The sequence below is a fragment of the Amblyomma maculatum genome, chromosome 5 (assembly GCF_055883805.1).
Source record: "Amblyomma maculatum isolate TAMU_Amacu chromosome 5, ASM5588380v1, whole genome shotgun sequence".
NCBI lineage: Eukaryota > Metazoa > Arthropoda > Arachnida > Ixodida > Ixodidae > Amblyomma > Amblyomma maculatum.
Window position 1 is genome coordinate 32795923 of NC_139348.1, and position 11300 is coordinate 32807222.

The 11300-nt window shown below is 48.8% G+C and overlaps 1 protein-coding gene across 1 annotated transcript; it reads left to right on the forward strand.

The window, feature by feature from the left end:
- Window positions 1–361: 361 nt before the first annotated feature.
- LOC146187977 (uncharacterized) lies at window positions 362–10828 on the forward strand. Its single transcript, XM_084604968.1, has 3 exons — window positions 362–366; window positions 653–750; window positions 10587–10828. Exons 1-3 carry the CDS (start codon window positions 362–364, stop codon window positions 10826–10828), a joined length of 345 nt encoding a protein of 114 aa, XP_084461094.1.
- Window positions 10829–11300: the final 472 nt, after the last annotated feature.

The following is an 11300-nucleotide window of genomic DNA, read 5'->3' on the forward strand; positions in this document are numbered from 1 at the left end:
GGGCCAAAACGGAGGTACAGCAGCCGTTCTAGTCAACAAAGCCATCACCGCCATCAGGTACGATAGACATCGAGCACGCACTTGTCGAAATCGTTCCGAAAACTCGAAAGGAGTGGGGGAGAGCACATTCGTACTGAACGTGTTCAGCCCACCAAAGCAATGAAAAGCCAAATTCTTCGAACTCTTCCACGGAGCGCACACTGGCCAAAGAAAATGCACTCATTATCGTGCATTTCAATGCCATGGACACGAGTTGGGGATACCGGAAACAAGATATCAAGAAAAGAACATTAGCGGAGGTAGCCGAATATTTTTGGCTGCAGTCTAATCACAGATCCCACGATCCCTACGAGAATCGGTAATGGTGTGAGCACGGACACTTGCCCGGACCTCACGAGCGTAACGAAGAGCAGGGAGTCACAATGGGAAAACATGAGTATCCTGGCGTATTTTAAATACTTTATGCGAGCATAGACAGAACTCGAATGCGAATTTTTCTTGGCGAGGTTATCTTAGACCGTTCCTATTAACGTATGCATACCAGTATCCTATAACATCCCGTCACCTCAAGATTGGTAGGGATGTTTCAGAAAGTTGGACTGGCACTGAAGAAGCTACACGAATTTGTATTCGCTTTTGTTTTCAATTGCAGGACTACCGTTGCCCTGAGTCCGTACATCTGGGTCACCATATTGACGCTTGCCTCGCTTTCCTGCGTACTCTCGTTTCTGCTCGTGGCAGTCGTCAGCGGTAAGTGAATATCCCCTCGACTGAGAGCGGGCGTATTACTGACGGAATTCCGCCTACACACTACATTTCTAGCGCAATTCATTAGTGATTCCGCACCATTCCCTCAGCTTTCCTATCTTTTAGTGCGAAGACATTCGTGGTATAATCCGCTTAGCGTCTCTACGCGTCGCCAAATCGGTAGCAGCTGCCAACATGTGGTTCGCTATCAGGATGAGTTAATAGGATCAGGATCAAGCTTTGCAAGAACTTTACATCCCGAGTTAGACAAGCTGCCATGTGGGCCAATCAGGTACGTTCGCACGGCGAGTACGAGCGTGTAAAGCGGTGCCTTATGGGAGGTGCCTTCCCGGGCACCCTTTTGTGGTGCAGAGCACAGCTTCAACCCTGGAGGCCACACAGTGTAACCATAAAGTAATAAAATATTCCTGCAGCCTTGCGCCTTGCTTAATGCGCCACAAAATTGCCACCAGTATGACGTAGTTGCATACTCCCTACATCTGTGTTGCTCACGGTAACTTGGGCAACATACCTCACGAGCCCCCTTCTGTAAGGTGATAGCAAGTTGAAAGTGGCAATGTCAAATAACTCTTCTATTTACCAGGATAATTTATTATTAGCACATATTATATTGTGGAAGAAGGCTAGGTCAAGACGGCGAGGTCGTGGCGGCAAGGACAGCGAAGCCTTGTCTAGCGTTTTTAATCCGATCACCAACCCAGGCACGCGCCGGAGCCGGCGCCGCGGGACGATGATGATGGTATGTACAAATGAAAGAAGATGATGATGGCATGTACAAATGAAAGAAGGTCCACAGAAGGCTCACAGAATCTGCCCGGGGGGTCGGAAGCGGCCAGCCTGGCCGCTCCTAACTAACCGATGTACCGCGGCGCACAAACGGTTTCAAGCGAGAAACATGAACAATTTCAGTTCCACGGTGGCGTCGATCGGCTGGGGGATCAACAGGCGTGACTTTGTAGTTAACTGGAGAAGTTTGGCTGATGATCTTGTAGGGACCAAGGTAGCGGTGGTGGAATTTGTCACTAAGGCCAGGGGTGCGCAGTGCAGTATAATGCAGTACTTCGTCACCAGGACGATAAGAGACCACGCGATGCGTAGAATTGTAGCGGCTCTTGCGGTCTTCCTGGTACGCTGCTGTGTTGAAGCGGGCAAGATGACGGCATCTGGCCACACGAGATAAGAACTGGGTAGGTACCGATGTGGAGTAGTCGGGCGTAGAGAAGAAGGATGCGTCGAGAATTGTAGTGGGAGGACGGCCATAAACGAAGAAAAATGGAGAATAACCGGTAGTCCGCTGTACTGCTGCGTTATAGGCGAAAGTGACGAATGGTAGAATAGTGTCCCAATTTCGATGATCCGGTGTGATGTACATGGAGATCATATCCGATAAGGTGCGGTGAAATCGCTCAGTCAGCCCGTTAGTGTGGAGATGGTAGCTCGAGGTTGTCTTATGAAGGGCGGATGACGCGTAAAGAACTTCGGCAACGACTGTCGATAAGAAGGCCGTCCCGCGGTCACTTAGGAGCACCCGAGGAGCGCCATGACGCAATACAATTGACCGCAAAAAGAAATTTGCTACATCTTGAGCGGAACCGGTCGGTACAGGTGCTGTCTCAGCGTAGCGTATAAGGTGGTCGACAGCTGTTATAATCCAATGGTTGCCCCCATCGGAGAGAGGTAGGGGACCATATAAATCGATGCCGACTACGTCGAATGGCGTGGCGGGACAGGGAACAGGTTGTAGAAGGCCAGCGGGTGAAGAAGTCGGCCGTTTGCGACGTTGGCATAGAGGGCAGGATGCGACGTATTTGGCAACGCTGGAAGATAGGCCAGGCCAAAAGAATCGTTTTTTCACGCGGTCGTAGGTTTTGTCAACACCAAGGTGACCTGCAGTAGCGTCATCGTGGAGAGCCGCCAGTATACGTGGGCGAAGCACACGCGGCACGACTGGGATCCAGCGAGTTCCATCAAGGCAATACACGAAGCGCAGTAGGATGCCATCTTCGAGCTTGAAATTGCGAAGTTGTCTGCGAAGCCGAGCATTGGGTGGGTTCGAAGCGCCAATAAGGCGGTCGATGATGGGACGGCAGTAGGCATCGGCTAATTGCTGTGAGCGGAGAGCGTGTTTGTTCTCAGAGTCGTCAAATGAAACTGTTGTGATATACGTCGGGGAAAGAGATGGTCGGCTGTGGTCATAGGTGGAAATGCATTGGGAAGAAAAATAGCAAGCCGATTCCGAAAGTGGACAGCGAGAAAGAGCGTCGGCGTCTTGGTGTTGGCGACCCGATTTATAAGTGACGTCGAAATTGTATTCTTGCAGGCGTAGAATCCAACGGCCAAGTAGGCCTGTCAAATTTTTGAGCGAAGACAACCAGCAAAGAGCATGGTGATCGGTCACAGCTGTGAAGTGCCGACCGTATAGGTAAGGGCGAAACTTTTGGACAGCCCAGACGACGGCAAGGCACTCCTGCTCGGTAATAGTGTAGTTTTTCTCAGCTGGACTCATAGTCCGACTGGCGAAGGCAATCACTTTCTCACGCGAAGTTGCATCGCGCTGCAGAAGTACAGCGCCAAGACCGAGACCACTGGCATCAGTGTGCAGGATGGTTGGAGCGCTGTCACTGAAGTGGCCAAGAACAGGGTCTGATGTGAGGGCGTGCTTCAGGTTATTAAAAGCAGCTTCGCACTGTTCAGTCCACACGAAAGGGCTGCGTGCTTTAAGTAGTTGATGAAGTGGGGCAGCAATACTTGCAAAATGCTTTATAAAACGCCGGAAATAAGACGCCAGGCCGAGAAAACTGCGCAATTCTGTAGTCCGTTGTGGACAAGAAACTTTCAAGACCGCGATGATTTTTTCAGGGTGTGGACGAATTTCGTCATGGCTGACTAGATGTCCCTAGTATTTTAATTTCCTTCTGCGCAAAGTGGCACTTCTTGGTGTTGAGCTGAAGGCCCGCTGAAGCGAGACACGTGAGGACCTCATTCAGGCGCGTGAGATGGTCGTTAAAAGTTGACGAAGAGATGACAATGTCATCCAAGTAACATAAACAGGTTCTCCATTTTAGGCCACGAAGCACATTATCGATCATCCTTTCAAATATCGCTGGTGCATTACAAAGTCCGAAAGGCATAACATTAAATTCGTAAAGGCCATCGGGAGTTGCGAAAGCGCTTTTTTCTTTATCGTCCTCGTGCATAGGTATTTGCCAAAAACCTGAGCGGAGGTCCAAAGTCGAGAAATATTCGGCGCCTTGGAGAGAGTCAAGGGCGTCATCAATTCTTGGCATTGGGTATACATCTTTGCGGGTAATTTTGTTGAGTGCGCGGTAATCAACACAAAAGCGTACCGAGCCGTCCTTTTTTTTAAACTAACACTACTGGGGAGGACCATGGACTTGTCGAGGGACGAATAATATTGCGATGGAGCATGCCATTTACATTTTCTTCAATTACTTTTCGTTCTGAGAGGGAAACACGATAAGGCCGTCGGCGAACGATAGAGTTACCTTCAGTAACGATGCGATGGTGCGCAACACTAGTCCGTCCCAGTGGTGGGGCAGTCGCATCAAAAATGGCTTCGTGTTGTCGAAGCAATGTCAGCAGTTCTTGGCGCTGGTTCGGCGTGAGGTTAGGATTAATAGTCGTTGTGAGAACAGAAAGAGAGACGTCTGTCGAAACACGGTGCTGAGGCTGAGGGGCTGTGAGCACCTTCAAGGACAAAGGTTGAACATCCACCATGCAGGGGAGAGAAGTTCCTTTTAGGAGCACGAGGGATTCACGTGAAGTGTTAGTGGCCGCTACTGTCGCTGAGCCGTTGCAGAACCGCACAATTGACTAGACGGGAATGCGATACCGCGTGCAAGATGACGATAAGATGGTGCGATGAGTACGTCCCCGTCAGCGATGTGGTCAGAAACAACGGCAAGCAGTTTTTCGCACTGAGGAGGCAGAACAGTATCAGCGGCGGCAACGAGGGGATGATGTCGTTCGGAAACTTCAGATGAAAAATCGCTGTCTGTCATATGGATAACACGGTCGCCACAAGAAATTAACGCCGAAGCGGTTGACAAAAAATCCCATCCAAAAATCATCAGATGCGCACATGGTGAGAACACAGCAAACTGCACATGATGGCGGACGCCGTCAATAACAACTCGTACGGTGCACTTTGCTAAAGGGCGCAAAGGGATGTCATTGGCTCCACGGAGTTCAGGCCCATCATATGGTGTCGTAACTTTTCGCAAACGGTAGCACAAATCAGCGTGATTGACAGAAATTGCAGCTCCTGTATCAATCAATGCTTCGACGGGTAATCCTTCAGCGAAAACAGAAATCACATTATACGGGCGATCTGGAGGACTTTTGGTAAGTTCGCAGACTGCAGTTTGACCTCCGGAAACTGCAACGCTTAGTTTTCCGGATGGCGGACAGGGAGAGTTGTTGCGGGTCGGAGAGGGGAAACTGAGCGGCGGTATGGGGATAGGGACCGACGTCGGGATGCATGGGTTCCACGAGGCTCAGACGAGGATTCTGGAGGTGGGGATGATCTTCGAGGTGGGCTGGAAATATGTCGTCGCTGATAATATGAGGGTACGTCACTTTCGAAGGCGTCATAACCACGCCGCTTGTTCTGAATACGTCGACGGCAGAAGCGGGATATATGTCCTCGTATTCCAAAGTAGTAGCACACAGGGCGAGAGGGGCGCCAGGGTGCGTAATAGGGTGGCGTAGGCTGAGCCGTCGTCACGGCGTTGATGTGGTTGTAGGGCGATGCCAGTTGGGGCGGCGACACAAAAGGAGGGGGTGATGCTGCGACGCGCGCGTAAGTCGATGCTGGGTGGGGTGCAGGAGGGTCGGACACCATAGGTCGCGTGATTGTTGCCAGCTCATCTTTAATGATGTTGCGGAGACCGGCGTCATTAGAAGGTATGGAAGAATGATCGCACCCGTGTCGACAGACAGGCTTGAGGGCTTGGAGCTCCTCCCGGATGATGGCTCGAATCAGTGCCCGTAGATCCAGGTCAGCATAGGTCGGGCCAGTAGCAATGCCGGGCTGCAATCGGGAGGACTGCAGCTGGTCGATGCGTTGGCAGTTCGCAATAATGGCGTCAACAGTCGAAGGATTCTGGGCAATCAGGGTATTATAAGCCACAGAATTAATTCCTTTTAAGATGTGGTGTACGCGTTCAGGTTCCGGCATGGTGGGACTAACACGCCGGCAGAGTGCAAGTATGGCCTCTATGTAAGACGCGTACGACTCATCGGGACCTTGGATGCGAGAGGCGAGCTTGTTCTTCGCGACCTCAGTCCGAACTGCTGGGTCGGCGAAATATTGGCGGAACTGCTGCTTGAATGTTGTCCAGTTAGTGATGTGAGGTTCGCGGTTAATAAACCAGGTTCTGGCGGCCTCAATGAGATAGAAAGAAACATTCAAAAATTTTAGAGCATCGTCCCACCGGTTGTAGTTACTGCAGTTCATAGGTTTCCAGCCAGTCATCGACGTCTACGTCGCGACGCCCAGCGAACAGCGGCGGGTCGTGTTGTCGTGTGGGCACAGTCGGAGGGGGTGGTGCAGCCGAGGTAGAGGGTCCTGCCGATTCGTGGGTGCTCTCGGTAGACATAACGATGGTGGCAGGCGGTAAACAGCGACCGGAACATAGCTCCAGCGAGAGGCAGGGCACAAAACAGCAAGGGGATCAATTCTCACCTCTACCACTTGTGGAAGAAGGCTCGGTCAAGACGGCGAGGTCGTGGCGGCAAGGACAGCGAAGCCTTGTTTAGCGTTTTTAATGCGATCATCAACCCAGGCACGCGCCGGAGCCGGCGCCGCGGGACGATGATGATGATATGTACAAATGAAAGAAGATGATGATGGCATGTACAAATGAAAGAAGGTCCACAGAAGGCTCACAATATATTGGTTTAGCCATATGAAACATCTGCAAGTTCTTGTCCGGAAAATGGATAGGATGTCAGAAATTGCATTGAACAGTCCGAAATCTATAAAGCTAGCCACTGAGAATATTGTCCCGTAGTGATGAAGAGCCTGGTGGCCACGAATGAAGACACTGGCGTTGCCCTTGAATGAAAGTCTTTATTGGGCTGTCTTGCCCCGCAAAATAACTAATCGAACCGGCGGCGGCGATAAAGGCAAACGCGCTCGTCGGTTGTCGAACTAAGAACGCCCGTCGCACGCGCCAACGCTCAATCAAAGGCGGCGAAGAAACATTGATAAAGCCGCTAACGGTGACCAGCATAATCTGGAAAACCCCGCCGGGGTGGCACAGCGGTTACGGCGCTCGACTACTGTTTCCAAGGACGCGGAATCGAATCCCAGCCTTGGCGGTCGCTTTTCGATGGATGGGAAAAGTAAGGCACTCGTGTGCTCTGCGATGCCAGCGCACGAAGAACCCCAGGTGGTCAAAATTTCCGGAGTCCTCCACTACGGCGTCTCTCATATCCTGGGTCGCTTTGGGACGTTAAACCCCACAAACCATTTCAGAAACACACGTGAGTGTCTGGAATATTCGAGATGCATCTCGGTGCGTCTTGCGCGACAAAAAAAAAAATGATAAAGCCGCCTCTCGTGACAGTGAGAATGAACAAAAAGTACAGAATTGATCTGTGCGCTACAATCGCACTGATAAGGCCGCATGCCAATGGCTGTAACAAATACAGATTTGGATGGGATGCGGTAATATGCCATCCAAGAGCTTATTCATATCGTAATCGGCTGTTTGGTGGTGCAGATAGTGCGCACCCAACTACCACTTCCTTGACGTCGTAAGTTCCCGGCAGCTTCGCTCGAGATGCTAGAAATCAAGCGCCAGGCAAGGAGCGAGTTTCAATGAACGCAGTTTATTTATTGCTCTGGTGCCCTACAATTGTTTTGCGCTTACGTTATGCCGTTTTTCCCATTTTGCGGCACAAAACCTTGAAAACTAGCAGCCCTCCGTTTTTCCTCGCTTTTCCGCGCCACCCTACTCAGCAATGCAGGATGTTTGTCACTGCGCCGTTGTTCGAATGGAAGCATTTCCTAATCTTAGTACAAAGATATAGCACGCAGTTACATAGGTCGGCTAGACTGACCTTAATAACAGTCACAGCTCATCTCACCAGAAAATGTGACGGGGAAAGAACAGCGAGAATCGATATTTTCTATAATTGCACTTTCTCTAGCAGCGAACTCTTACTAACTGGTAAGTTCTTTAATTAAATACATCTAATTAAAAATTGAAAAAAAAAAGCAGGCTCCAGGTCTAACGGTAGTGAGCAACAGCATTTTTTTTCCATTACGCGCACAACAAACCTCTACAGATGAGAATAGTCAAGATTTTGCTTGGGACTAGTCTGTCTATGGCTTAGTGATGAAAGAATAGCCTGAAAAAAAACGAGGAACGATGGAATACACTCAAAACGTAGGACCAGCCACCTGTACTGTGCTTGCGTGTATTTCTTCGTCTTCTTTTTTTTTCTCGCTCTTCTTTCACCACTTAGTCCTGACAAGGATCGCCGCATTCATGGCTACGATGACGATAAATTACATTAGCGCAAGTACATTTTCCGTCGAGCAGTGCAACGCCCCATCTTGATCCTTATGCACACAAGCTGGAGTACCTGGAGTCCCTATTTCAAGCGATTATCCCCAGGAAAGGCAATTGCAAAACTTCGGGAAAGTTTGTCTGTCGCAAACCACTTGGCAGCCTGGCAACAATGGGAGTCGCATGCTCCATTTCCCTGATACACAGTGGATGATCAAATCAGTAGGCTATAGAAACACTGCGGTGACAAAATGAGCACGTTGTAGACTCACTATAACGTAAGCGCAAACTAGATTACCGAATGCCGCCAGCGCGTGCGCAGTGGTTCATACGCTACCAATGCGCGTGCACTGCTGGCGTCGGGGAATCCTGTATCAATTCACAATAGTATATGCCTTCACTATGTTGTAGCGGTCTTTATGTGAACGAAACCTATACTTTTATCGGCGCCACGCTACGGAAGGTTTGAGCGCACCATGTATCGACATCCCTGCTGATCAATCTTTAGAGCTTCTACTTTCTGGAAAAGGAACCACTGAACCTAATGTAAGTGCGCAGCTTCGCGTTTAAAGTTTTCACTTTAACTGGTATCCCCATTGTGAACACTGACAGAACAGATCATGCTCGACTAAATACGTAGCAAAATGTACAAATATTAGCGCGCTGCAATTCTACGAGATCGCCGTGAATTCACACCACTCTTACTCTTTCCTTGAACCTCAATCTCCCTGTGCCGAAGCGCAACACTGCAACAGAGAAAACGTCATGGCTGATAAATCTCGTAATGAGTCAGGTTCTGTATTTGCAATCTTTTAATGCTTGAAACACTTTGCTCTCCGAAATAAGATGAATACGTTCAGTGCACCAAAATCTGCTGCTAGGCAATCTCAGTTTGTCACTGGAAAAATAGCGCAAGCATCAACGACAAAAAAACGAGGAATACAGAAGGGACACACAGACGCTGCTTCAATGGACTGAAATTTATATTCCAGGTTAATCAGTATACAGAGAAGGAATAATATATTATTAAAAACCCATTGGCGATCACAGAATATTGCACTCGGGTCAGTAAAATCTCGAAAAAAAGATAGAATACAATCGATAAAATCATGAGATGGTAAGGAGTAAGGCGCGAGAGCAGAAAAGGCAGAATACCCTATGAATGCTAAGAGTCTAAAAATTAAAAAAAAAGTGATAAACAGCCCTTAGCAAGTTGGATGGGACAAAATTCCAAACGCGGTTTCAGCAGCGCCAATGAACTGCAGCTCACTCGAGGTAAAGCAGAGGAGGGGAAGGCTAACGCGCTGAAAACTTCAAAGGCTTGAATTATTTTGCTGGAAATGGTTCTCGCCCTTTTGCCACAACAACACGTTCATAGACTGGTGAAATGCAAGTGCTACCACCAAAAATTTTTTACTGTTTGGATCCATTATCTGAAATTAGTCTGCTTCCATGATTGTTCTTATGTTCCTGAAGACTGGTGTTTACCACCTACCGGTTTGACCTGTGTACTTTAATTTTCCCCATTTGACAGATGGACTTTATAGAGGATGCTTTTAACATGCGGATTCCCATGCGTTTGAACATAGCCACGATGTACCTGTGAGTTGTTAAATGACTAAGTGTAATTAACTTGTTCGGAACTGATATAATCAAATGCACGATTACACGCTTCCCCACCGTTTTCCCACCGCTTTCAAACCAAAGCTGGTTCGCCGAAGATTAAGCAACAACACGATACTTCGCGGTCTTTTTTCTGACAAGCCGAGGAAGTATTTCTCTTATTTTTGTGATCGTGCTACCAGCTACTGACATAAAGGGATTGGAGAGGCAGTCCACATCAAAGAGACACTCCGCCTGTTTAAGAAAAATGCCTTGAAGCTAATGTTTACATTCTTTCGGGGGGCTTTCGGAAAGCGCGGGCTGATAATGCCTCGGTTGACTAGCATTGGGTGAGCAGATGTGTAGCGGGGATATGAAGCCGCAGTTTTAAGGTGAGTCCGCAACACCCGTCTGTGTCTTCTGTGTTCCTTCCATTGCGGTAGTTCGTTTCACATTTTCCTCAAAGCAGCTATAGACCGCCAAAGCAGCTAGGGCGCAGCTGGGCCTCCAGTTCACTTTCGTATCGAAGCTCTAATGGGTGACTGCAGTTATCCAGTTGCCAAAACACCGGGTTCAACCTAGTTTCCTACCTATCACGTACTTTTGAAGAACGGTGTACAATATACATGCATTGTCAACCATTTGTTAAGGAGGTACGAGGGATTCGACTAAAAGGAAGCGCTTCTGAAAGCTCCTTACATTCCGGTGTTTCAGAACGCAGGAACAGAGGTTTGACGGCGACGCCCGACGAAGCAGCACTCTTCGTGGACCCAATTCACTTCATGGCGAGGGAGGATCCAGATGTGGTCACCGCCGGCTTTGAAGAGACCACGGGTGATGCAGCGTCCACCGTTAGGCCGGAAGTGGTAGTTGGCGGGCAGGCCGAGGCGAACCCTGAAAATGAGTTGTTAGCCTGACTTCCGGGAGCGTTATTTTTAGGCGCCTATCTTTTCAATTACAACAGAAAAATATTAGTATAGGTGCTATTAATCAAGCCTTGATTAATAACCTTCCCATAAATAAAATTCTTGGGACACTTAAGATCCGCTTTTAAAAGTTACAGGGCTGTGTGCTTAATTCTGCGTAAGAGCGCAAATGGCGAAAGCCACTTTACAGTATTGCTTCACTAACTGCATCGTCATTGTGATTCCTATCATCATCATCATCATTATCATCATAAAAATACAGCGCTACAGACGTGGACGAAGGTGAAGAACAAACAGGACAGGCGCTGTCCTGTCCTGTTTGTTCTGCACCTCCGTCCACGTCTGTAGCGCTGTTTTTTCATCATGTCACCGTACCAACTCGCCCAGATGTCTCTTCTATCATCATCATCGTCGTCGTCGTCATTATCATCATTAGCAAAAAAACTGCACCGTCATTGTTATT

Coding starts and splice junctions, on each gene's coding strand:
- LOC146187977 (XM_084604968.1), top strand. Junction 751..10,586: donor GCTCGTGGCAGTCGTCAGCG/GTAAGTGAATAT, acceptor TTCGACTAAAAG/GAAGCGCTTCTGAAAGCTCC.